Source organism: Heteronotia binoei, chromosome 3 (assembly GCF_032191835.1).
Source record: "Heteronotia binoei isolate CCM8104 ecotype False Entrance Well chromosome 3, APGP_CSIRO_Hbin_v1, whole genome shotgun sequence".
Taxonomy (NCBI): Eukaryota; Metazoa; Chordata; class Lepidosauria; order Squamata; family Gekkonidae; genus Heteronotia; species Heteronotia binoei.
This window is the reverse complement of record NC_083225.1, coordinates 57,810,693-57,835,058: the sequence shown is the minus strand read 5'-3', so window position 1 is coordinate 57,835,058 and position 24,366 is coordinate 57,810,693. Positions and strand designations below refer to the sequence as shown.

At 42.6% G+C, this 24,366-nt stretch overlaps 1 protein-coding gene across 2 annotated transcripts in view; it reads left to right on the top strand.

The window, feature by feature from the left end:
- OCA2 (OCA2 melanosomal transmembrane protein) overlaps positions 1–24,366 on the top strand; it is a 289,009-nt gene that overhangs the window by 55,088 nt on the left and 209,555 nt on the right. For both annotated transcript variants that reach the window (XM_060233870.1, XM_060233871.1), the window contains 4 exons: positions 4,822–4,920; positions 6,908–7,099; positions 16,041–16,098; positions 19,468–19,540. In XM_060233870.1, coding sequence (XP_060089853.1) covers positions 4,822–4,920; positions 6,908–7,099; positions 16,041–16,098; positions 19,468–19,540 — 422 coding nt within the window. The remainder of the gene's footprint in view (positions 1–4,821; positions 4,921–6,907; positions 7,100–16,040; positions 16,099–19,467; positions 19,541–24,366) is intronic.

The window sequence follows — 24,366 nt, the reverse complement described above, 5'->3', positions numbered from 1 at the left end:
TCATTGGGACTAGGCCTGATTAGGCTTACCCGTTCCAGGCTGGAAAATTCCTGGAGATATTGTGGCCAAATTGGAAGCAGATAGGTTTTGGGGAGAGGAGCCAAATATAAATCCGCAGAGTCCAACCTCCAAATCAGGCACTTACTACTTTCAAGAGTTTGACTTTCCAGGGAACTGAAATGGCATCCGAAGTCTCATGAGAAGAGGTCTCTGGGGAGTTTGGGAACTAGCATGCATGGTTAGATATTTTTGAGAAAGTATGGGAACAGAAGGAAATAAGAAGGATGATCTCATTTGGCTTTTGGGAGGAGATGTCATTTAGGCAGGTAGACAGATAGCTGATGATAATAGGGTTGCCAAGTCAGACTCAAGAAATATCTGGGGACTTTGGGGGTGGAGCCAGGAACAAGGGTGTGACAAGCACGATTGAACTCTGAATGGAGTTCTGGCCATCACATCTAAAGGGACTGCACATCTTTTAAATGCCCTCCCACCATTTGGAAATAATGAAGGATGGGGCACCTTCTTTTGAGGCTCATAGAATTGGATCCCATGGTCCAAACTTTTTGGAACTTTGGGGGCTGTTTTGGATGTGGTGCCTCTACCTCAAAAAACAGTCCCCCCACAGATCAGTTCTCCATTATACCCCATGGTCTCCATGGATATAATGGAATACCCGGCAGACATTCAAGCCCCTTCCACTTTCTGATAACCCTGAAGAGGGAGGAGGGCCTCGAAACCAGAGGATCCCCTGCTCCCAAGTGGGAACTGGCAACCCTTGGTGATAAGCAAGATGGCAGGTTGCTGCCCCCAAATCTGCTTCTTGAGGTGACCTGAATATAGAGCTGACCCTGAATAGTACACCCACAGAGGCATATTTTCTGATTATTAGGTGAGGTAAAGTATATTATTTGTCTCTTGTTTGTAGGATGTGTTATGCAGTAGAAAAGCCCACGGTATCCTACATAAACCAGAAATAATGTATTTTTTCTAAATTCTTAGGATGATTACTTCACCCACAATAGTTGATTTATGTAATGTGTTCTTTGCAGGTTTTTTTTTAAATAAGCAAGCTCTGATAGATTCAGATTTTAATCTTTCTAGGAGTGATAGGAACAACTTTACCTCTTCAGTTATGCCAGTGACATGTGAAAACCAATCCTCTTCATTGACAGCTGTTTTCATCATGCAATCCTGAGACAGAAAATCACGGACCTGATGTTAATGAATATGCCTGAGAAAATGAATTGTGCTAATTGTCCAGTCCAGTCAAGGTGGAGTGGGGGAAAGGGGAGAAGGAATAGGGAAACAGGCCTGTGTTTACCAGATGTTTTGGTGTTCTTTATGAGGAAAAAGTTCTGCAGATTGTCAAAGTTGTTCAGATTTTTTAAAAATAGATATTTTACAGAATGGTAGTGTTTTTGTTTTTGTTTTGCCACGGGCATAGGATTGCTAGGTTTGCTTCAATTTACAAGAGATAGTACAAAATAGATAAAACACTGTAGAGATTGAAAGCTTGTATTCTTTCATTAAAAGAAGTCAAGAAAATCCCTTTTCTTTTCATGCCTCTTGTCTAAAATATACCACAGTAAAAGGCCCTTTTAAAAGTTCCAGTATTGTTGGGGTTTTTTTTTTTACTTGGGGTCAGTTAAAGCTTTATAAACGGCAATAATTGTGCCCCACACTTGTCAGGCAAATTTACAGAAAACAATTATTTTAAATGATAAATTCTATACCCTCAACTCCCCCCCAGCTATTAAAGAACTCATGTTTTTATCACATGTTAATAGTAACATGTATTCAGGAGGTTGCCATTAGAAATCTGTTCGTAGTTGTATAACAGTATTAAAAAAGATTATAGAGCCAGAAATATTTGTTCCAGTCCATTTCGCTAGAAAACAGAATATCTCCATACAGCAAGAAATATGGGCAGTTTATACAGTTCATGCATTTAATCTATAGGTAGTACTTTCTGCCCTCTAACAGAAGTACCCTGCATTAACTTGAAAAAAAAAGACATGCAAGACAGTTAAAAGAAAATCAACGCAGGGAACTTTTCAGACTTGTGTGTATCCTGCTTATGAAAGGAGCATTATTTGTTTGGCTTCAGATCTTGGACCTATTATTTCAGATTAGAACATGTGACATAATTATAATCTGTCTTTGAGCATACTAGAGAGTGCATTTCTTCTCATCTTGCTTATTGCAAATTGTCCCATTTGGAATTCATTGTAAGGACTTTTGAAGGGGAGACCCCTGAATAATTATGAACACCCCTATAATAATAATAATAATTGAAAATATGGTTGTGCCTTCAAAAGAGAATGTCTGATGCAACATTTAGAGTGACTGTTAAGAGGCCCCTCAGAGGAGCTTCTGCTAAACTGTTAAAACCAGACAGCCCAAATGGGTGTGAGTGACAGATGTGTATTGATGGCAGACACGTTTCTATAAGGAAACTCCTTGCTGAATAGATAAGCAGACACACTGGAAAACTACCAGGGAGAAAGGGGAGGGGGGAAGTGAATCAGATAATGTGTAAGGGGCCAACCTGCAGGTTTGCTTTTGCTTAAAGCAGATGGTCTGAGAAGTATGCGGGGTTCATTATTTTTGGCAGCCTTGATGCTCAAATGAACCTTGCTATTGGTGCCAAATAGTAAAATACCTCGTTTTCAATCAGTAATGTGCGCCTCGTTATTTCCCTGCTACACTTTCTGTATGAAGCCCATGATATTGGCAGACATATGTTTGCACTCTGAGTTCTTACTCAAAGTGTTCTTGGTGAAATGACATTCAATCTTCAGAATTTTAGTCAACAAACTGCTCTCTTGGATCTAATTTGAGGCTCTAGGGCTTTCAGAACATTTCACTGAGTAGGGATAAATAATGTGATATGTCCTTAGACCATTCAGTCTGAGGAGGGGGAAAAAAATACCACCATGGTATGGTGTGACTGGAAACCTGAAGGCCTATAATATGTACTAGGTATGTGTAGGGACGTCAGAATTTGATAATTGGGAATTTACTTGGGAGAACTTGGGAAGAGAAGAGTTTTGAGTATGAATGTTTTATAACCAGCACATTTTGTAACACTGAATGCCTGTGTTGCCAGTTCTCTGGTTGTTCCATAAATAAATACGAAATGTTGAGGACGACGATTACATTGAATCAGCTTGCTGCTCAGTCCCTTTTTTCAATCTGTTTTTTTAGCTCACTTTTCTGAGACTTCCACCGACATTAATTAGATTTGTGTCACTGATACTGGAGATGTGACTTTAAAGCAATGACTTGTGATTTAAATCAGTATCTTGCATCTCTTCTGAAAGGAGAATATACCAACTCTGGCACCAAATTATTTAAGAAATAGTAGATATCTAATTCAACTTTTAAATCCTCTTTTAACAATTATCTGAAGCAAAAGTTCTTCCTGCACCCCAGCTTTAATACAGTTATATCTGAGAACAAGCAGTTAGGTTGTCAGGCTAAGATAAGGGATCCACCTTTAACACCCAGGGATATTTTTCAGTGAGTCTAGATGACCCCTGGTGGCCAGGAGCAGGCAGTCAAATCCAACAATTTTGCCGAGGCCTCATGTGTCACTTGACTTGGTTCCACCAGAAGGAAAGGCTGTCCTGGGCCCAGTGCTGCTGCTGGCACCCAGGACCAAGCTAGCACCCTACTGACACCCTTGGCCTTAGAGCTGCTGCAAGAACTGGAAATGAGTTTGAACCTGAGCCATGCCTTGCTGCCAGGTTCAGTTTAGACAGAGACTGGCTTCAGCAGCAGTTAGCACCTGCAACAGCCTTGTGTTGTTGGCTGATGACATCATCAGCCTGCAGTAAGGAAATCCCAGCCTCCTTAGACAAGACGAGAGCTATCCAAAGGAATTTAGTTGGGCAGAGCTATCCAAAAGAATGCTGCTGCCTCCATCTGGTCTGCAAGTTTGGTGTAGTGGTTAAGTGTGCGGACTCTTATCTGGGAGAGCCAGGTTTGATTCCCCACTCCTCCACTTGCACCTGCTAGCATGGCCTTGGGTCAGCCTTATCTCTGGTAGGAGTTGTCCTTGAAAGGGCAGCTGCTGTGAGAGCCCTCTCCAGCCCCACCCGCCTCACAGGGTGTCTGTTGTCGGGGAGGAAGGTAAAGGAGATTGTGAGCTGCTCTGAGACTCTTCGGAGTGGAGGGCGGGATATAAATCCAATATCATCATCATCTTCTTCTTAATTGCGTCCCAATTAACTTGCTGACCAGATGTAGGCAGCAGCATTCCGATTATGCATGAATTTGTGAAAGAACTGAACATTGTGAATATTTTCTATACGTATCCTGCATGTTTTGCAAGATGCTCCCTGGAGGAAGGACCTGGCGGTCCGAAACGGGCTTTACTCTGCTAGTGGTCCATTGGAGCTCTTTTCTGGACTTATGATGTTTTGGACTTTTTGCACAATGGTGTATATATGTGCATAAATATGCACATGCAGTATGTAAAATTATGAGGTTGCTGAAATGCACTTTTTCTTGTTTGAATTATATTTTGTAATAGCATTTTTCACAGAGTGGTTTGTTTCATTTCGTCCCACCTGGAGATTGGCAACCCTAGCCTCCACAGAACTTGAGGTGTTTGTCAGTGGCTGGCAACCCTAGTTTTCCTTAAATCATAAAAAGTCCAAAGTGAACTACTGACATAATTTCGCTTCCTAGCAGTTGCACACCCCTGGAAGTAACTTAGTCTAATATCAAGTGAGTTAATATACTCTCTTCAATATATCGTTTTAGGAGGTGATTGCAGTTACGCTTAACTATTTGTTTTCTTTGTTTTTAAAGGTACCATTTTAGTTTGCCCAAATTCTTCTGCACAAGATCTAAAGACAGCTCTTTTACAGAAAGAACACCTCTGTTGAAAGTTTCTTCTGAAGAAAATGGGTAGGAAAATTGTATTTGACGTTAAGGTCTCAATATGTGTTAATCTTGAATGGTAAATTTCTGATTGCACATCTCTGATTTTATGTCCTTTTTGCCTATTTTGTAGACTTAGAGTCTCCATTCTGAAAATCTTTTCTGCATGGTGGTGCTACATGCATTTGAGAAGGGAATAATATATGTCTCATACTGTGAGTGATGGTCTGGAAACTTTCCGTGCTAGGACCACCAGAGCCACTAAGAGTATGTGGTATAGGGATGCCAATTTTGGATTGGGAAATTTCTGGAGATTTGGGAAGGGGAGGGACCTCAGCAAGGTGTAATGCAGTACAGTCCACCCTCCACTGCAGCTGTTTTCTTCAGGGAGCTGATCGATGTAGACAGTTGTAATTCCAGGAGATTTCCAGGCCCCACCTGGAGACTGGCAGCTCTATCTGCTTTAGCAGATAATGTTCATAGGCTTATAAACCCCATTTGGAATGTTGTCACAATGAAGTGCTTTTCAACATCCTTCATGCAAAGGACCTCTAGACAACATGAGCAAAAGCACGTTAAGGGCTTGTTAAAAAGAAATATGGTTTGTATCAGGCATAAATTTCCTCAGCTTGAAGTGATTTTTGTTTCTTCTAGAACAGTGTTCTCTTGAAATGAAAGAATTTATCAGGAGATCAGCTTGAAGCACACTGAGAACATTTTAACTGATCCTAGACAAATACAGATTGCCTTGCTAAGCACTCACGTCAAGGTTGTTCATCTTAATGCTAGTTATGAGAGAGGCTCTCCCACCCCCACACTCTTATGGAATGCAATATGTTTTTGGTTGCTGCTCTACTGTGAAGCAAATGAGAAGATTCCTGTTCCACAGTAGTGGCTAAAGTGTGGGCAATGTAATTTCAAAACTTTAGGAAAGACATTAAATAAATAAATTTATATACTAAGAATTGGTGTACTAATATCAGTAGTGTAAAAACATAGCAAGGAAATACTACTTCACCAGAAAAGATGGTGAAACTAATTTTCTTCCTAAAAGGTACTTAGGAAAGGAAAAGTCCCCTGTGCAAGCAACAATCATTTCCGACTCTGGGGTGACGTTGCTTTCACAACATTTTCATGGCAGACTTTCTACGGGGTGGTTTGCCATTGTCTTCCCCAGTCAGCTACACTTTCCCCCCAAGCTGGGTACTCATTTTACTGATCTTGGAAGGATGGCAGGCTGAGTCAACCTCAAGCCGGCTACCTGAAAACCCAGCTTCCGCCGGGGATTGAACTCAGGTCGTGAGCAGAGCTTAGGACTGCAGTACTGCAGCTTTAACACTCTGCGTCATGGGGCTCTTAAAAGGTACTTAATCAATGCACAATTCATTCCATAAACTCTTTCTACAGGTCCCTTCTTGTTTTCTCATCCCAGAATTCTTTCCTGTATTGTTGCCAATCTCCAGGTGGGGCCCGGGGACATCCTGGAATGAAAATTGATCTTCAGATGAAACAGCACCCCTGGAGAAAATGGCTGCTTTAAAGATGCCAGACTCCATATGGAACCTGGGGATCCCCCTGAATTAAAGCTCAGCTCCAAACTACAGAGATCAGTTTCCCTGAAGATGGATGCTTTGGAGGGTAGACTCATGGCATGGGGCCCTGTCCTCCCCAGACTCCATCCCCAAATCTCTCTACCCCACATCCCCCATAGGTAGCAAAGAGGGACCTGACAACCCTAAGGTGGACACAATGGCATTAAACCCAGCTGAGGCCCCTCTCCAGTTCCACTCCTCCAATATTCAGGTATTTCTCAACCTAGAGCTGGCAATTTACTCTCTGGTCATTTGGGTTTCTACCTTACTAGGTAAGCTCATTGCTGAATTGTGGTGGGCATAGTTCTGTTCTCAAAAGTGTAGTATCCTTAATCTTTGCTGTGTCCCAGGTTGTTAATACTACTGACGGGTCTGGTTTTAAAAAGTGGTGTGCACTGATGTTTGCCAATAATGTTTTGCAGGTTAACATGCATGGCTGTTCATAACACAGATTTCACCACAGATGATGATTCTTGGGAAAACAGTTCTGCTGAGTTTGAGCAAAGGTTTCAACCAGGAAGTAAAAGGACCAGCTTGTCCAAATCTGCTACCTCCTCAGAGAAATGTGAAATCTTGGACACCTTTCATGGCAAATTCAATTTACATAAAATGAGGTATATGTCCGCCTTATGTTTTTCCATTAATATTTCTGCAAATGTCAACAGCTAAGGGAAAGAGTAATGAAACTGATTTTTCCTTCAGCAAATGAGTAAAGCAACACTCCATATTTTTTGTCTTATCATGCCATTGATTTTCAGGCAGAACATCCAATGAAATAGATGATAAAATCCCTTCAGATTTATAGCCCCATGTAATGCTAGGGGCTAAGCAAACAATCCTCTTAAGCTTTCAGAGTTAGTTTATGTGAAGGGAAAACATGTCTATGTTTATAACCTTGGTTGGTCTTACAATCACTTATTTTTAAAAAATCCTATGAAACCACTTCCGTGGTGAACTTAATTATTGATGCTTGGGTAGTTTACTAAACCTTATTTAAGAAAATCTGGTATAGTTTCTGCATTTCACTTTTAACATATAATATAATATTAATCCTTAGGGTTAGTAATTTATGCTAAAGACTTTCTGGGTTCTTAACTTCCATGTAGAATTATGGCTGGAGAGAAAACATATTTCTGGCTTTTCTCTGTTACCTTTTATGGGTTACTGCACTATGGTAGCCACTTTAACTCTGGTCGCTCCCTCAGTGTTTCTGTTATGCACCATTGTGGGCAGTGTCAATTGTGAGGTTCTTTTCCCTGGAAATGGAACCCCTCCAATGGTTCTGAACCCTTCTCTTATTTTAGAATTTGATCCTAGCTTTCACACATACTGAATAACACATGGGCAGCCAAACCCAGACATATGTGGTGGCTGGCCGCTTGGGCATGGGCGGATCTACGGCGCCACTCGTTGGCTTCCAAAGGGGAGACATTATGCCACACTTGGAGAGGGAAGAGCGGCCTGACAAGCGAGAGACAACCCGTCGCAATGGTGATTCCATCCAGGCGCACGCCATTGGCTCGCTGCCAAGGTGGGGGAAGTGCAGGCTCATGTGGGACCATGGGATTGGCCAGCCCATTGCACGTGACCGGGCAAGGGGGTGGAAAGCCTGTGCCTGAGAGGCCGTCAATCCCCCCACTCCCTTCTGCTGTCAGAGACTCTGCCATACCATACCATACCAAACCTTTAATGGCATAATAGATTCAGATAAAAATACACAGAATATAAAAATTTAAACATTGGAGAGACTCTGCCAAAGGCAGGCTGGCGGGCAGAGGCATGCGCAGACAAGCAGGAAGTGCCAAGTGCAGGAGTTCCCTTGTAAGCCGAAATGCCCTCAAAATGAGGATGGGGAATTAGTCAGGTGGGCACCTGGCTCACTAGGGATCTTTTTCCAATGTATACAAGATTAACCATCCAGAGAGTAATGCTTAAAATAATAGGGACTCTAATTAAGTAAAACAATTACAATTTATTCTAGAAAATATAGGCACACATACAAGATAGAATACTCATACAATCATACATACAGTCCTAGGAAATATATAGAGAGATATAGAGGAACACATGGGTAGACAAACAGCGTGATATTTACCTATCGTAGTCTTCAAGAAGGCTCCAATAGCGACGTAAGAGGATGGGGGAAATGGACCCAAAACTGTGGCCAGAATTGGGGATGGATCTAGACAGCGGTACTGCTAGATGCACACATGAGTGGAGTTGGGTCAGAGGTTAAATAGACTACCTTAGACCCTCAGGGGCTGGGAGGTATGAGGGAGGAGAAAGGGGAGGCTCTGCAGTGGCCATAAGGGCTGGACTTCTGCAGTAGCCAATAGCAAGTTAATTGGTGGTACCTAATTGGGTGCCCATGACTGACCAATGAACAAGCTTGGTCCAGGAGTACCTGAGTAAACTTTCAGGTTGAAAAGGACCTGGGGGAGGCTCCAAAGTGACAGTTGGGAAGAAGAATAGAAGTGATTACTGGGTGGGGAATACTTAAGACTAAATGGACTTATCTAAAAGGGTGACAACAGAGAATCAAATGCTGGCCTAGGTAACACCCAGCTCATACAATGGAACTTGGCTGTGGCTGAAGATGGTCTTCCTCTTCTTCAGTCTTCTTCTTGGCACCAGTCTTTGTCTTGAGTTCTGTTAGACAAAGGCTTAGGCAGTCTGGCAGGATCCATGCCTGGTTAAGCTTGATTGCCTTATGTAGAAGTTGAAGCAGCTGTTGGATATGGAGTCAGGAAAACAAGATGGATTCTGGTGGTGTTAGCCTTTGGTTCATGGAAACAGGCTGGAAACTGTTTGCCTGTACAGTTCATGGTGGTGTGGCTTCTTCCACTGCAGCGGCCAAGACTGGGCACACAAGGAGCAGCTGGAAGCTCGTCTGTAGTTCTGGCTAACACCCATCCAGAGATGTAGAATGCTGCTGCAAAGCTGAGGCTTATAGTATCCACATAAGCCTTAGCAACCGTGGGCAAAGTCCACTTCTTAGAGCAGATGTGTGCAAGTCAAAACTCCAGGCACCCTGACAACCATACTGGTGATAACGATGTCCATGTGTATGAAAAGTAGGGGGCTTTTCATTACACCCTGACCTAGACAGTGGCTGGAATGTGTGCCTGGGAGCTATTTTTGCAGGTATGACGTTGCGCCTCTCGGGGGGGGGGGGCGGTGTGTCATGGGCCAAACTGTTTAGGAAGTTGCCTAAGCCTGGCCACATCTGGCCAAACTGCTTAGGAAGTTGCCTAAGCCTGGTTTGGAGGCCCTCTTCCTGCTTCAGGGTCATCAGAAAGGGAGGAGGGAAATGTCTGCTGGACACTCCATTATTCCCTATGGAGAATAATTCCCATAGACTTGAAGGCATTTAAAAGGAGCACAGTCCTTTTAAATGTGATTGTCAGAACTCCCTTTGGAGTTCAATCCCTGTTCCTGGCTCCACCCCCAAAGTCTCCTGGCTCCAGTGTTCCCTCTAAGCTGAGTTAGTGTGCGCTAGTTCACAATTTTTTAGCCTCCAGCTCACACATTTTTGTCTCAGCTCAGAAAAAATGGCCCTAGAGCAAACTAATTTATGCAGTAGCTCACAACTTTAATGCCAGTAGCTCACAAAGTAGAATTTTTGCTCACAAGACTCCACAGCTTAGAGGAAACATTGCCTGGCTCCACCCCCAAAGTCCCCAGATATTTCTTGAATTGGACTTGGCAACCCTGCCCCTACATGAGGCCCAACTTTCTAAGCACATAGTCAGGTGCATTCATTAAATGAGTAGTTCCAGGGATAAATGGTTACTTTCCATTTGATAGAAAATAACTGGAAGAATCCTCAGGTGGAAACCCCTGCATTAAGGGCAGAGAGAATTGGTATTTGCTGATGAAAGGAGGAAAGGACAAAAATGTTTGTGTGGTGATTAGGGACAGAGCCCTATGAACAGTTGCTACTATGTGATCCTAAGGTTTACTCAAGGATCATGAGAAGGACAAATGCTGTATATATTTCCAGAACAAGCATATGTGAATTCCCAAGGATTCCTAAGGGCTGGAACCCCTACATAGAGTTGGCAATCCTCAGGTGGGGGCAGGAGATCTCCTGGTTTGGAGGCCCTCCTCCTGCTTCAGAGTAATCAGAAAGCGAGGGTGTGGGGGAGGGAAGGAGGGAAATGTGCCCCTGGGGGGGGGAAGCTCAATTAAAATCAACCTCATTCCAAGTCTGGGACGTTCAGAAGTGGGAGGTTGCAATCTGGGGAGTGGCTCTGGTCCATGTTCGGTATGGAAAGTTCAAGGGCGAGAACCCCCTCATCATCCTAGACCCTTGCCAATACGGCTTTCGCCCGGGTTATGGGATGGAGACAGTACTGGTCGCCCTGGTAGATGATCTTCAACGGCATCTGGATCAGGGTGGTGTGGCGGTGCTGATGTTGTTGGACCTGTCGGCTGCGTTCGACATGGTCGACCATCGGCTACTGACCCGCCGCCTCGCCGACGTAGGGGTGAGGGGGTCTGCCTTACAATGGCTCTCCTCCTTCCTCGAGGATCGGGGACAAAGGGTGGCAATTGGGGGCGAGCGGTCCCAGAGGCGCACACTGGACTGTGGAGTGCCTCAGGGGGCAGTTCTCTCACCAATGTTATTTAATATCTATATGCGCCCCCTTGCCCAGATCGCCAGGAGACATGGACTTGGGTGCCATCAATATGCAGATGACACCCAACTCTATCTGCTAATGGACGGCTGGCCTGACTGCGTCCCAGAGAATTTGGGGTTCTTGTTTTAGTTTTTGTTGGTAAAAGGACTAGAGTCCCTTTACTTGCCCAAATTTGGGTGGGTGAGTACTGGGTGGGTAGCCTATTTGGGGTTGGGGTTAGGTTCTGCTGGGGGTGGGGGCCTGGGGTGGGGTTTTTTTGCTAATTTGCCCATATCTTAATTTAGTGAGAGGACTTTTAAAAATGCAGTGTCTATTTACTTCTACTGATTTGGGTGGCTTGGATTTCTTGGGGTTAGGGTGAAGGGTTTTTTTTGGGGGGGGGGGTTGGCAAAGTTCCTGTATTGTTAAAAGTTGAGGGTTTTTTTACTGTTTTAAAAGTATTCAGTGTTTGATTTGTTGCTGCTGTGTTGTGCTGCTGCTGTTACTTTTCTCTTCAGGTTATTGGGGGGGGGGTGCTGTTTGGCCTAATTTTCATTGTTTAAAAGGCCACTTTTGTCCCACTTTTCCTGGTTCTGGTTTTAGGGGTGGGGGTGTTGTTGTTGACTGATTTGGTCTGAGTTTTCTTATTGGTGAAAGGCCACTTTTTAAACACTTGAGTTGCTTGGCCTTTTTTCCTGTTGTCCCTTTTCCTGGTTTGGGGGTGGGGGACTGGGGGTGGGGGTGTTGTTGATTTATTTGGCCTGAGCTTTCTTGTTGGTGAAAAGGCCACTTTTTTAACACTTGGCCTTTTGTGATTCTACTGGTTTTGTTTTGTTTTTTTAAAATTACCTCTGGTTGGTGTGGGGGTTGGCGAGGGTGTGTGTGGGCTGTGTGGGCTGGGTCACTTTCTTGTTTTTTATAGAGTAGATTGTGTGTTCTGTGGCAGGGAAGCTGGCACCTGGGTGAGAGACCCAGAACCAGCAGGCTTGTTGTGGTTGGCCAGCTCTCCCCGTGTTGTTTGGGGCAGGGCTGGAGAGCTGGCATCTGGGTTTCCTGCAGCCAGGTCTGCAGAGCAGACCTTGAGCCGATTGTGTTTTCTGTGGCAGTGATATTGGCAACTGAGTTTATATTGGTTCCAGGCCTGCAGGGTTCATAGAGTTGATAGAGGGATGTAGTGCATTTGGGTCCTATAGAGATTCTCTGGTGTGAAGTTAGGTTTGGCTTTGGGTGCCCCAGGAATTGGACCCCCTGGTCCAATTTTTTTTTGCCTTGTGGGTTTTGTGTGGGACAGTGCCCTGAAGCTGCACAGCAGTTTGGGGGGCTCTCCTCAAAACACCCTGCTCCCCAGAGCCACTTTCCCCACGACAATTACAGTGAGGAAGTGGCTAATTGGGCTTTCCCCATTATTGTTGGCAATGGGCCTTTTGGGGAGCCCAAAGACAGGGACCCTCTGGCCCAATCTTTTTGGGACTTGGGGGTTTTGTAGGGGAGAGTCCCCTGTGGGCTCCCTGCAGTTTTTGTGGCTGGGTTCCCCTGCCCCCCCAGTAGCCTCTAATTATGCCCTATGTTGCCATTGATGTCAATGGCCCATAGGGTATAATGATGGAATAGGGGCACCCTCTTTGGGTGCCCCTGGAATGGGATCCCCTGGCCCAATCTTTTTGGGACTTTGGGGGGTTGGAGGGTGAGTCCCCTGCAGGTCCCCTGCAAATTTGGGGGCTCTCCCCTCCAGGTGGCTTCAAATATACCCTATTTGCCATTGCTTTCAATGGCCCATAGGGTATAATAGGGCCGTATATTCGGAAATAGCCGCGCATCTACCGTATATGCGGCTATTCCGAATGTGGTATTCAGGAGTATATGGGGATTCCGAATCCCCCCCCCCCCGTATACTTCCGAATCCGTGTAATACCGAATTTTTTTTTTTGCACATCCCTATGTGTGACTCACACTTCTGGGTAATGTACACAGAAAGGTATTCATTTGTTTTTGCAAGATACATAAATTCCACATACATATTTGGTTTTTGTGTATGTGGAGATATACATTGTTACTCCTTTTTCATATACTCAGATTATATTAGTTACTCAGATTGTATTAGTTACTAAGTTTTTCCTGTTAGAAAAGGCTTGCAGGATGCTATTGCCATAGTTTGTTCAGGTGCAGAAGGTCTATTGTCTGCACAATCAAAGTTCACTGTACTGAGGATTCAGTGTTTACGAGAGATTATTTTAGCTTTTCTTGTAGAAGCTACTGTTGTGAAGAAACTAAAAGCTCTTCTTGTTAAATAATTCACTGATCAAAGGATTATGTGTGGAGAGACAATGTGAACCTGAGCTATATTCCTTAAACATGCCTCCGTCCCCCAGGCTATTGACTTCTTTACTAAGTTTTCAAGCTAATGTGTAAAGATGCTGGCCAGGGGGAATTTTTTAAATAATAAAAAAGGTGCCGCCTTTGTTTTTTTCAGATCAGTATTCGTTGAGCTGGTCTTTTATTTTCTTTGAGCATGTCTATGTAACCTTAATATATAAACCTGGAATTTCAAGCTAGTATATATTTTGGTGCCAGAAACATGGGGGGAAATGAGTATTTTTCTTTTCTCTGCAGTGAATATTTTGAATTATCTTTCAGAAACTTTTATTTATAATGTTTAAGTGGCTGCCTGCTTTCTTCACTCTCTCTCTTCCTACAGAGAATTGAAGAAACCTACTCTTGTAGAGCATCTTGCTATGCAGAGACATACAAGTTGCCATCTTCCACATTGCCCAGGAGAATGAAAAATGGAAGCATGAATCACTGGCACATCCATTTTTTGTCACATTTCTTACTGTGTGAAAGGGTTTTTAGATAAAGTGGAACACATTATTTGAGGTTTTAAATTCCCATCGCTTTTGGCACAGAATGACATTACTATGTCAGATTAGAATTGCAGTGCAAGGTTATGGGTCGGTAAATACGTATAAGTCAGGCCTGAACATGGCTGGTTGCTAAGCTGTTAAAAGCACTGATTTCCGTAAATCTAAGCATCCAAAGGATAACAAGGGAGGGTGCAATGCTGTAAGTGCTGAAGTTTATTAATAAAATAATATTTCCTCTGTACTATATCATGCCAGCTTACTAAAATGGGTTAGTTATCTAAGGACAAAACACTTTTTGACTTCTAAAGCATTTGTTTAAAGGTTTTTATGGTCCATTCTTGGCCTTTATAGCAATCTTAATTTTAACCTTATTTTGAAAGAATGAAATTAATCTGTTTAATGCACTGGATACTGTTGTACAGAATTTCATTTTCTAAAACAAAATTATAACCTGTAACAATAATACAGTTATAGTAGGAATGTCTTTAAATGTGGAGAAGGGAGCCATAGGACAAACAAAAGCAGGTAGACAGGTCTATGATTAAAAAGTGCTATAGCAGATACTTGGAAAGACAATAATGCTAGGAAAAGTTGAAGGCAATAGGAAAAGAGGAAGACCCACCTTGAGAGGGATTGAGTCAATAAAGGAAGTGTGGCCTTTAGTTTTTAAGACTTAAACAAGGCTGTTAATTATAGGACATTTTGTAGGTCATTAATTCATAGTCACCATAAGGCAGAAGTGATTTGATGGCACATAACACACACACACTTGGTGGCACACTCCCTGCTATCAGCAATCCTATGATACTGGTGATCATCCCCTAAATTGCCTTTTTTATGGGTCGTGGCTGTGGCTCAGTGGAAAAGCCTCAACTTTGCATGCAGAAGGTCCCAGGTTCAATCCACAGCATCTCCAGTTAAAAGGACTGGGTAGTAAGTGATGTGGAAGACCTCTGCCAGCCTGAGTGGGTAATTCTGACCTTAATGGACTGAGAGTCTGATTCAGTATAAGGCAAGACAGCTTCATGTTTATTTCTACCCCATAGTGACTGATTTGTTTTTCAAATGACAGGAGAGTATAGTGTTATCAAACATACAAAGCTAGAATGTTAATGTATATTATATATACATGTACATAAGATACAGTGCCATATATCCAACTGCAGACTTTGTAGAGAAGGACTTACCTGCTTACCTTCCAGGTACAGCTCACTGACCACAGCCCCCCAACTGGTGTTGTTCCTGAAGGTCATTTGACTTTCAGTAACAGCATAAAAGGCAAAGTGGGGCTATTCATTCAAATCTGTCCCACTTTTCTGCAAATGAGTTGCCATTTGGTCAGAGAAGCTGCATTGTTGGATACATGTCACTGTTTTGGGGAAATAACAGCAATGAGTAGATCATCGATATCACCAGGTGAAGTTCAAACAAGACCATTATGTGTAGTTGTGAGGGCTGTGGCTTTAAATGCCATTTAAACAGAGGTAGCATGCTGTGCAATTTGACCAAAGTTGGACTATTGTGGTTAAACCACCTCTCTCCTCCCTCCAACCCTGAAGTTGAGTGATTTTGAGTTTTTGTTGTCACATTGTAACAATGGGCTTAGCAAATTCTCTGAATTACCAGCTTCCATTGAAAACAAGCAAATCTCTAACATCCCCCTTGTAAGAATATGTCTTTTCCCTTTTAGTTCTGCTCATCTTTTGAAAAGCGTACTAAGCATGTTGATTTGCCAACTGATGAAGAAAAGAGACTGAACTAGTAAAAGACTGTATGTGCAGAAAGCTGACAAATCTTTTTTTTTTTTGCAATGTGGAAATCAGCATTGATGTCTGAAGAGCAAGGTGCTCTTAAAGACATAGGAATAGTGCCTGATTGAAAAGTTAGCAACCCTACGCTAACCTGCTTTCCTACAAAAAGCAGAGTAAGACTTATAAAATCATCTGTGAAAGGATGAAAGAGTGAGACTTATAAAGTCACCTGTGAAAGGATGAAAGTTTATGGTAGGAATGGATGGAATACAAAATTTCTGCTTTTTTTCTCTATTAAGCTTTTTCTCTTTACATTTGCAGGTGCTGTTTAAGATTCCTAAAAGTTTCTGGCCTTTTCATCTTTGTAGTTGTATGCTCCGTAAGTATTGGATTTCTAAAATCTTGGAATTGTTATATAGAAGTTGTCCAAAATTAGGTCTCTGGTAGTATTTAAATAGTATCTGCTTTGCCAGATGAAAGTGACGCTAGTATCACAGTTTCCCACATTACTTATTTAGGTGAGCATAACTCAGGAGAAGGAAAGTGTCTCTTTTAAAAAATTTCCCCTTTGTTCCTGGACTGGTTTTTATTCTTTTTTATGGGTGCTGAGAAAGATCAGTAGACTGAAGAGTGGCATGTTTCATGTCACCTACATGAGGCGTATAGCCTAAAACTGCTACTTCTTTTCCCCAAAGGTCCCTCTGTGTTCCTAGTCCAGCATAATATATGGGATGGGCTATCCTGCAGCTACTCATGATTACTCTGGAATATTGGCTAGGAATATGGAATGAAGACTGCACAGAGGATCTTTTTACATGCTTTCAGAATACTGTAGCTGCTGTTTTTGCATGGTTATATTGCATGACATTCTGGTAGCAGCCCTTAAGGAGGAATTCAGTTGGTCAGGTGATGGATGTGGTAGCTTCCCACTATGCCAGGCCCAGATAATAGTTCCATGCTAGTCACCTATCAGGGCTTTCCTTCTCTCATTAGGCTTTACTGGATCAATCTGAGGCTTAAGCATGTGGAATGTGCTTCCTCACTGCTGTGGTAATATACGAATTAGATCTCTAGCAGCATAAGCTGCACTGCTTGAAATGGTCCTGCCACTGTTCCCATTAGTTAAGTAACCTGCGAGATAGATGTTGGTGGGCATAAAGCACATTGCAGTAATATACTGCGGAAATGGCTTCTGGAGGGTTAGCCATACTACTCTACTGCACCTTGATGGATCAAGAGTCTGATTCATGATAAGGCAGCTTCATATGTGTTCATTTTTGAACTACTCTATTGAAACTCAAATAACAAAGAGCTTGTTGTTAAAGTGTCATAGGACTCTTCATTGTTGTGCTGGTTTGCGCTGAGATGAAACAGATCTGTGAGTTAAATCCAAAAAGCTACACTTTTAGATCTATTCCAGATAGGAATACACTTAATACAAGTTAGCTGTAAATCAATCACTGTTAAAATTAACAGAGACAAATGTGTTCCTCAGCCTAAGAACATGGCTACAGCTGCAATCCTAAAAACACTTGTGTGATGAACAGCAGCAATATGCATGCTAAGGACCATTGAGGACAGCAGATAGAACTCACTCTCATTGGTGGACTGCTTTGGACTGTCAAAGGAGAGTGGCAGATAGGCAGTTAAGAAAAAGTCAGTTACAGAGCTGAGGAGAATTGAAGACTGACTGGAGAAGAGAGCAGAGGTCTTTTAGAAATGCTCTCAAGAGTGTAATGCAGAGCTCATGAAGTGGGGTTGTAAATCTTAGAGATTCTTGTGAGAGCCTGCTTTCAGAACAGCCTCTGTATCTGTCAATCAAATAAGCACATCTTGAGGGGGGAAACAGTCCTGTTATGAAGCTTAGTGTCCAAAGAGGGAAAAGACTGAAAGGCTGGAAAATCAGTCTCTGGAAAAGGGATTTTGAGGTGACAGTACAAGGTCCTCAAAAGGAGCCAAACACCCAGGTTATTAGTCTGAAGGGGCAGATAGTAACGATCGTGCTACCAGGAGAAGGTCTAGTGCAGAGACCGTGGTCTTTTACCTATCAGCACTCAAGTTTGTGTGAAACTGTGAAATGTAAATGTTAACCAGAAATATAGTCCAGTCATAAAAAGTTTAACCAGTGACATTTGTGAATCCTTGAGAGAAAGTTTAAATAACTTTAAGGGAAACACTGTATTGTGTGTAGCCAATCACCACAGAAGTGTTCTGTGTGCAGTTCTAAATGCTAAAGCCCAAACACCTGTGTATATATTAATCCCCTTTCCTGCCAGTCTGTTTTAATAAACCAACTTTTGTTTAATCCTTTCCTTTGTCTGCTGTGCCATTTTCTAAGGCATTATTTTTTAAAACAGAAAATAGTGATAGGGTGATTGATTTTTAGTGGAGTGCTGGTTAAATTGATTATGCCTGTCTCATAATTGGTGGCAGCAGTCGGGATTCAAAATCCCTCTTGTCATAATTGGTGGCAGCAGTCAGGATTCAAAACTCCCCCTTTGTCATAACTTGCCTGGGAGTAAGCCCCACTGAATAAAAAGGGAATTACTTCTGAGTAGAAAAGTTTAGGATTGCTTCCTATATGAACGTTCTTACTTTAAACATATCTTGTTTACGTGCGAGATCTCCCTATATGTGCCCTGCCTCGGCGGGGAGGGCGGGGTATAAATAAAATTTATTATTATTATTAGAGATTGTTGTGTTCTGCTTCGCAGCATCTTTTAACCATCCCTGACCCAAAGGATGTTCGGCTTGCCTCGACCAGGGCCAGGGCCTTTTTGGCCTTGGCCCTAGCCTGGTGGATTCAACTCCCTGTGGAGATCCAGGCCCTGCCTGATTTGATGCCGTTTCATAGGGCCTGCAAGACAGAGCTGTTTTGCCGGGCCTTCGGTTGAAGAAGTGGACATCCGTATTTCCGTCTGCTTGGCCTCCCTTGCCTGTCATGATGCTATCTTATCTTATCATTATTTCATTTCTGGACCTACTGCTTTACTTATATATAGAATGCGCCTAATGGAAACTACCGCCTGTGATATATGTGCTATTTGCTTTATTGTATTTTATGGTTTTAACTTATAGTTTTTAATTGTTTTAACTTGTGTTGTTATCCGCTCTGAGCCTGCTTGCAGGAAAGGGCAGAATTCAAATTAACAAAAATAAATCTTTAGAAATGTGAATGAATGGGAGTAGCAAAATTCCTTTGACTGAATCCCTTGACACTCCCGTTAAAGACTTTCTGTGGTAGAGAATGACTTCTCCAGCAGATCAAAGTCTCTCACTGCTGGAAGAAGTCTTGGTGAAAGGGAGTCATAGATCTTAGCCCCTTGCTGATTTCATAGACTGCAATTCAAATGTAAATCTCAAACTGACTAGAATGTACATTTAGTATAATCTTTCTTTTAAAATACCATATTAGCAACTGTCATATGTAGATACAAGTATCATGTGAGAGACTTATGGTGCAGAATAATCATAAATCGAGTTACATCTTTCTAAGTCTTTAGATGCCAATGGGTTTAGATTGGTATAACTGTTTTGGATTTTACTGTTTAAGGAGCTCTAAGTTTACATAGCAGTTCAGTGGGTATGGGCTTGGCATGCAGAAATCTGCAACAGGATTCTTGCTGTATGGAATCACTGTAGGCAGGCATTTAACTGACTTCAGAATTTTGCAGGTCATAGTATTTTTAAGATAAATTGTTTAATAGTTTTCTATTTCACCATATAATCACCTTATGCACCATCTCAGATTTTATTTAGCATTCATCCTGAAAGTGGAATGCTTTGGCAGATGCTGGCAGTGTCACCGATGGACAGCTACAGTATCCTTTATTTATTACTTGGTTTTTAAAAAAATATTGAGCAATGTAGTACAGAATCACTGATAATAGGCTGATTTGAAATGGCTGACTCGTTCACTAAATTAAATACTGACAGTGATTTATTTCTTTTGAACTCCAGGTACTGTCTCCTGGGATTACTTTATAGTAGTAAATGAATTCATTTGCAAATCTGTTTCCCAACTTTGTTATCTAAGTGGTAATGAAGAATACAAAAGGTCTGGTTTTTCTTCTATATCTCTTTTAGACATTTCCTGCTTATTTTTTTGAAAAATGAATTGGGTGCAGTCTGCATAATTTCCAGAAGCATAAGGAGGTATATGAGTAAATTTGGATGAAAAAGAGACTTCCAATTCAAATTGGAACACAGGTTACTTTTTAATATACCATCCAGGACCTTGTCCTGATGGTGGCATGTGAACAGCATAATGGAGGCTTGGTATTCTTGCATTTGAGAACACAACACAAATGGAACCCTATGTGCCACTCTATTTGTCCTTGACGATTAGAAGACCATCCTAGTGCACAGGAGGCCATAACATTGCATCTCAAGGCACTTTGCTATCCTAATCTAGGATCCCAGCTGCTGTACAGACTACTCAGGAATAGGAATAATATCTGTGCTCTTATAGTCCCAAGAGGCAGGTACTGGCCATTCAATGTAGACCATGCACAGCTAGGCTATCATTGCTAAACACTGATGAGTGGATGAAAGTTTGTACTCAACCTGGAGGCTGCATGATAATAGTGTGTGAGGGGTGGGGGCTGTGATGCCACCAGTGTCTAGTATAGCTCAATTACAACACTGGGTTGCCTTCCTTTGCTGGAGAGTCTGGTATTCAGCGGTAAGGTCTGTGCCACATGGCAAGGCTTAGCACCCTTCCTCCCAGCCCATTTACTAAGCAACCATAGCAGTGTTTTGCCCCCATAGTCAGAAATAACGAGGCAGACAACAGTTATTGGGAGAATCAGTTTGGTGTGGGAGAACCAGTTTGGTGTAGTGGTTAAGTGCGTGGACTTTTATCTGGGAGAACCGGGTTTGATTCCCCACTCCTCCACTTGCCCCTCTGGAATGGCCTTGGGTCAGCCATAGCTCTGGCAGAGGTTGTCCTTGAAAGGGCAGCTGCTGTGAGAGTCTTCTCAGCCCCATCCACCTCACAGGGTGTCTGTTGTGGGGGAGGGAGATAAAGGAGATTGTGAGCCGCTCTGAGACTCTTGAGTGGAGGGTGGAATATAAATTAAATGTCGTCGTCTTCTATAGGGCAGCTTTATTAAATATAACAGCAGCTGTTAACCAAATAAATGAAAGGGAGAAGCATGGGGATCCAACTAGGTCCCCCTCCTGCCCCAAACAGGGCAAGCATTGAACCCCTGGTGTGGGCCAAAAATTTGCCAGGCAGCTCACCATGTGAGTTGCCCCCAGACCAAGCCCCCCTCAAGCTGCAGAACTTGAGTGAGGACCTAGCCGGGGGGGGGGGGTGGGTCTTGCAGGCTACTAGCATAACACCTCTGAGGGCTTATCCACCAGATGGTTATTTTAAGATGGCCCATTGTGTGTGTGTGTGGGGGTTGCTACCCAGTGCTCCCCACCTTACCAATTCCTGTCTCCTTCCTGCCAAAGACCACTTATTTATTGGCACCACCTAAGCCTATTGCCCAAACTACTGCTCACAGAAAAGGTAGGCAGAAACACCTCCAGCTCCAGGCTAATTGAGTTAGAGGCAAAAATGTTTTACTCAACCCCAAATATGACAACCAGCATAAGCCCATTCTATTACATGACAGGCAGGTGAGCTGAGCGATCAGCCAAGATTGAAGTAAAATCCTGGGGGCAGAGCCACCAACTCTCTGCCCTGGAAATAGCCATGTATGTGACTAACCCAACAGTCTCGATCCTTCCATAGAGGCAAAGGAGACACTCCGTACTTAACAGCCTTGGGGCTGTTGTCTGGTAGGGCCATATTCCATTGTGCATCTGCAGTGGCACAGGACATGGGTACAGCTTGCTATTTGCATTTGCTAGGCTCATGCAGCCATCAAGTTAATTTGAAGCACCAGCAGATGGCCTTCCTCAGAACCCAGTGACCTCCATCTTTCATCCTAGACTGTGGTTTCCACAGAACTTTGAGACCTCCACCCAACCTAAAATCAGTTTCCTTCAGTCATGATCTCCAACCCTTTTCTATTTGATGTGTGCTGGGCTAGTTATTTCTGCTTCTGCTAACTCTCTCAGTGCAGTTTGGTATGAGAATAGGAAGGCAGAAAAAAGCCGATGAAAAGGTCTGTGTTCTTGTACTACATGGGGAACATAGAGAAAAAATGTGTTGTTAAAAATGTTTTGTCTATTTTCACTTTTGTTACTTAAAAAAAAACCTTTAGCCACAAGCTCTGGAATGTTGTATGTGTGTACTGTAGTTGATTTGGCAAAGCTTCATATCCCTCTGAATTTCCTTTTCTCTTTTCCTCTTTTGTTGAATATTCTCATCTGCCATCTCTCTCAACCATGCTGAAAGGAAGGCCATAGACAGTCTCAGGAGCAATATGGATATTACAATTAAAGAGGCAGACAAAGGAGGAGCTGTTGTCATCATGAACACATCAGACTACATCAAGGAGGCTCAAATACAACTCTCAGAACACTTCATTTTACAAACCACTGGACTCAGACCCCACACAGGAATATAAAAAGAATTGAACAAGATTACAAAATAATTACCACTGAGCATTCAGGAACATATCCTGTCAGACACATCACAGGAACCTCAACTTTTTATCTTCTACACAAAATACACAAACCAGGTAACCCAGGACGTCCCATTGTGTCGGGGATAGGCACTATCACTGAGGGGGTATCTGGATATATGGTCTCTGTTCTAAGACCCGCCACCAGTGTGCCTGGTTATGTCCTTGACACTACAGATTTTCTGAGGAAAATACAATCTTTGAACAACCTTCCAGAGAATACTATCTTAGCCACCATGGATGTGGACTTTTTATATACCAACATCCCACACCAAGATGGATTACAAGCTGTAAGTAATATAATCTCTGATAAAAACATAGCTGACTTTTCCACCAAACTGTGCCATTTTGTTCTCACCCATAACTACTTCAGATTTTTCAATGAACTTTTCCTACAGATCAATGGTACAGCCATGGGCACCCGCATGGCCCCACAATATGCAAACATCTTTATGGCTGACTTGGAGCAGTGCTTCCTAGACTCCCACCCACTCATACCTACCTTATACCCGTGTTACATTGATGAAATCTTTATGGTCTGGATACATGGTAAAGAAGCCCTGGATGCATTCCACCAGGCTTTCAATGACTTTCGCCCTACCATCAACCTGACAATGAACCAGTCTATGCAAGAAATACATTTTCTGGACACCACTGTAAAATAAACAATGGATGCATTGACACCACCTTATACTGGAAACCTACTGATGGGCAAACATACCTGCATGCCTCCAGCTACCGTCCCAAACATACCAAACGATCCATTGTATACAGCCAGGCTGTACGCTACAGCTGCATTTGCTCCAATCCTGCTGACAGAGATTCTCACCTGAGGGATCTACAACAAATGTTTTTGGAACTAAAGTACCCACCTGATGAAGTCAGGACACAGATTAACAAAGCCAGAATGATACCCAGAGAAAACCTGTTACAAGACAAACCCAAAAGAGATAATAAGAGAACACCACTAGTGGTCACACACAACTCTCAACTTAAAACAGTTCAATGTATCATCAACAACTTACAACCTCTATTGGACAGTGACAACTCTCTTTCAAAAGTACTGGGGGGGGGGGTAAACATTTTCTTGCACACAGACAGCACCCCAATCTCAAACAACTCCTCACCCACAACAATACAGCATCTCATCTGAACATGGACACCAGTACCAGAGCTTGCAGTAAACCCAAGTGCCAACTTTGCTGCCACATACACCCAGACAACACAATCACTGGGCCTTACAACATTAACTATACCAGGGGCGGCCAACGGTAGCTCTCCAGATGTTTTTTGCCTACAATTCCCATCAGCCCCAACCAGCATGCCAATGGCTGGGGCTGATGGGAGTTGTAGGCAAAAAACATCTGGAGAGCTACTGTTGGCCACCCCTGAACTATACCATCTCAGGCTCATTCACTTGTTCATCTTCTGACATTATATATGCCATTAAATGCCAACAATGCCTTTCAGTTCTCTACATAGGGCAAACAGGACAAACCCTACGCCAAAGGATAAATGGACACAAATCTGACATTAGGAATTACAGAACTGAGAAATTTGTGGGAGGACACTTTAACCTTCCAAAACATTCAATGGGTGACCTCAAGGTAGCTGTTTTACTGCAAAGGAACTTCAAGAACCAAATGGAGAGAGAAATTGCTGAATTACAAATTATTATGAAACTTTGAACAAACACCTCCCCAGGACTGAATAGGGATATTGGTTTTTTAACTTATTACATATGCTAAACCCACTCTCAGTGATTATAGCTATAAATCCACAGTATTCCAATGTATTTCTTTTATAATAGTGTATTAGAATAATGTTTTATATTGAAATACGCAAATAAGGGATATTGGCTATTTATCTCATTACATATACTTAATCCATTTTCATTTTATGTATTCTTGTTTTCTAATGGCAGACTAGAATGATGTTTATAATGTATAGATTGATGTTGATAAGTAAATTAGGTGGACTACAACTAGGAAATACATATCCTTTTTGTGATTTACCTAGATTTGCAGAAACACCAACTGGCAGGAAACTTTATTACCTTTTATGGC